We start from the raw sequence: 3,370 nt of genomic DNA, 5'->3' as shown, positions 1-3,370 counted from the left end.
TCTTGAACTGGGGAGCCCAGAACTGGACCCCATTTCCAGCTGTGGCCTCCCCATGGCAGAGCAGAGCAGAGCAGAGGGGCAGGAGAACCTCTCTGCCCTACCGCCACCCCCTCTCCTCCACCCCAGGCTGGCCTTCGCCTTCTTGCCCACCAGGGCACATTGCTGCCTCCTGGGCATCTGCTGCCACCAGCACCCCCAGCTCCTTTTCTTGCTAAACAGCTTTGCTAGGCATGTTTAACCATTTGATTCTTCGCAGCTCCATCAAGCATGTTGGTGAAAGACGAATACGTTCACGACTACGAGGGGCAGCCGTCGTTGTCTTCGGCCGAGGGCCATTCAGTCCAAACCATCCAGCACCCACCGAGTAACCGGGCCTCGACGGAGCCTTACAGCACCCCAGCCATGTTAGCTCCTACCGAGGCCAGCACCACCAGCACCACTAATTTTCCCAACATTCCTGTGGCTTCAACAAGTAAGATCATCGCGATTTTAGCAAATCCTAAACTGGAAAGCTCAGTTTTGGCCAGAGTAGGTCTTGCATTGGAACCGTGCTGCTACCACACCGCTCAAATGTGTGGCGATATGATCTAGGCGGTCTCCTAAGTGTTAACATCAAGTTTGAACTTGCAGCATAATTTCAAGAACTTTTCTTGGTGGCCCGGTCTCTTCTTGATGAGACTTTACCCTACATGAGTGTTATAAAACTGGTTTGGATACACCAAAGGTTCAGTGATTCAATATTGACCACTGACAAAATAGTGTGGTTATTTGTGGCATAATTGCTGTAGGAATGGAAGGATTTTATTAATTTATTGTTTTATAATCACAGCAAGCAGGACAGCAAAGAGATTTACTGTAAGGTAGCCCTAGTGAGGGGTTTTCAGACAATTTTTTAGTTTTCCACAGCTGACACAATGAGTTTTCCAGTTGTAACTTGATTATTTTTATATTGGCCCACTGTATTACCGAGGTGACAACCCTAATTAATATTTTCACGAGTCCTTTGAAGTGCTGCATTGAAGTTTTTCTAACTTTTCTGTGTGTATTTGAGGGAAAATTCAGGTTTATCGAACCTCACTCTGCAGCAGGACAGTAACGCAGTTACGGACGCGCTGTCCTGCAGTCCTAACGTAGGGAAACCATCGAGTTTGCGAGGGTTTGACACCCTTTTCATCACTTCAGTATCAGAAACGCGTGAATACAATGGATTTCACGTTGTCAGATTTCAATTACGGTGGCGTGGTGTTTTGAGAACGTCCTTTAATTTTAGCTGACAGCTCTTTTTTGCTAAAATTAGGGATGGTTTTTTGGCAAGCTGAGATACGATGTCTGTATTTGCCTCCAGCAGAGAAAAAAAGGACAGGCACTTTAATTGTGTTTCCTGAGAGCCGATAACTTTTATTTCACCAGCGCTCTGATTGTTGGAGTCAAATGGACAGGGGGGGAAAAAAGCTCATTTTTAGGTTTTAGGTCAAGTTTTTGGTGAGCTAAATTCTGCTGGCCACAGCAGTTTGAGAGCGTGAGCGTACTTGTGATCACTTTAGCATTAATAGCTGAGCTGAAAGCCTTTAAAGCCTTTTTAAAGTCCAATTCTCTCAAGCTGTTCTGAAATACCGCTGGTTTTCACTTTAAAGCTTAGGCGTTTTTTGAAATCTTTACCTGAGAGGGGAAAAAAAACCCAACAGATGATTTAGCAGTGATGCGTGCAGCTTTCTTCCAGCACTGTTTTGTTTAAAATCAAACCATCTTTTTGGTGTATTTTAGAGGAGCGTAGATCGAAGCAAGCATCCTCCCTAGGAGCAGTAGTTACGCCGAAAATAAGCAACTTATTTGCCATCCTTTTTGACCTGTTTGGAGTCATAGCCAACCTACCCCATGTACGTTATCTCATAAAACCTGTGGCATCTCTTCTCCTTTCCCCTTCAAACTGTACAATGAGATGTGAGCCAAAGAAAGGTGCGGTTGATAAAGCAGAGTTTGCCGCGTCCTCCTAAAATCCCAAAGGTGTCGGAGTCAGAATGAGCTGGTGCAGAGCATCTCGCTTCGAGGTTCCTAAAAACAATCTGGTGGGTGGAAAAACCAACAATATCCCGCAAGCAAACGTGTAGGAGCTGTGTATTGCAGTACCCTTAGTTGGGTTTATATTCCTCCCCAGTAGTGCTGAGCTCTTTTTCCTTCGAGTTTTGGAACGTTCACGAATAGGTAGTGTGTTTTTTTACCAGGTCAAGCGACCAGTATATTGACAGGTAGCCATAGTGATGGACTCTTACAGATTGCTTCAGGGCCTCAGCCAGGAGCTCAGCAGAATGGGTTTACAGCTCAGCCAGCTACTTACCATCACAGTGAGTATATACATACGTGCCCTCTACTTAGCTTTCTAAAACCAGTTTCCGAATATTCAGGAGAAAATAGAGGCTTAGAGGCGAGATGAGGCGAAAGTGCCTTAAAAACCAACCTGCTCCTTTCTGTTTCTAGACAGTACAACAACTTGGACTGGAAGTCGGACGGCAGCCTACACGCCTACCATACCTCACCACCAGAACGGCCACCTTCAGCATCACCCACCTATGCACCCTGGACATTACTGTACGTAACGCGCGTTGTAAAATCGCTTGGGTTTCGCTTCTCTTGTCATCATTTTTGACCCTTAAATCCCTTTTTTTTTTTCCTTTTCATTATAGAGCTACCATTACTGCATTTAATATATACTAAGAGTTGAATCTCAAGTCAAGCAGCAGAGATTAGAAATTCAGATTGCTGTAGCGACACCATCTCTACCATAGATGTCTTGCTATACCTAACCCAGCCAACATTTCCTTTCTTAACCTGTTTTTAAGGCTTTGCTATCTTGTAGTAAATATTTCCTTTGTGAAAATAAAGGAAGTCGATTGTGAAATATTTACTACCAAGATTGCGGTTGCTCGGATAGTTTTTCCTCCTACAATTTGGAAATCCCTGGCTGGTTTTATTTACTAAAGACGTTGAGGTCTTAATGATGTAGCAATCCTCGTTAAGCCTTGGAAAATATATGTCCACGTATCCAGTTTAAAAGAACGTTGTGAAAGCTCATGCAGTAAAGTATTTACCAATAAAATCACATTGCCACAGCCTGATTCGTCAGTACGTTTGGCACACAAACTTGAAATTTCATCTGCAAAATAGGACCACAACCTCTTGTTTTAAGGTACAGGAGATGGAAAGGAAAAAATCTGTTGATCAAACTTCTAGTGTGTCTAGCACAGTATATTCATTTTATGAGTATAGTGCAAAAAAAGCCCACCCAGGTTACAATTTATCTCAATTTTGTGGCCAAGAGCTAAAGTAATTCTTTATTTCCTGGAATAAATACAGGCTGGAGAGTTGGGCAGGG

The 3,370-nt window shown here is 43.7% G+C and overlaps 1 protein-coding gene across 1 annotated transcript; it reads left to right on the top strand.

Moving 5' to 3' along the window:
- Positions 1-256: 256 nt before the first annotated feature.
- Positions 257-2,586, top strand: SMAD4 (SMAD family member 4; the record flags this gene model as incomplete). The annotated part of the gene is made up of 3 exons (XM_010188589.1): positions 257-472; positions 2,223-2,342; positions 2,476-2,586. Coding segments are annotated over 3 exons (447 nt in total), but the record flags the coding sequence as incomplete, so codon positions are not given.
- Positions 2,587-3,370: the final 784 nt, after the last annotated feature.

Source organism: Mesitornis unicolor, unplaced genomic scaffold (genome assembly GCF_000695765.1).
Source record: "Mesitornis unicolor isolate BGI_N332 unplaced genomic scaffold, ASM69576v1 scaffold53537, whole genome shotgun sequence".
Classification (NCBI taxonomy): Eukaryota; Metazoa; Chordata; class Aves; order Mesitornithiformes; family Mesitornithidae; genus Mesitornis; species Mesitornis unicolor.
This window is presented reverse-complemented; position numbering and strand designations above follow the sequence as displayed.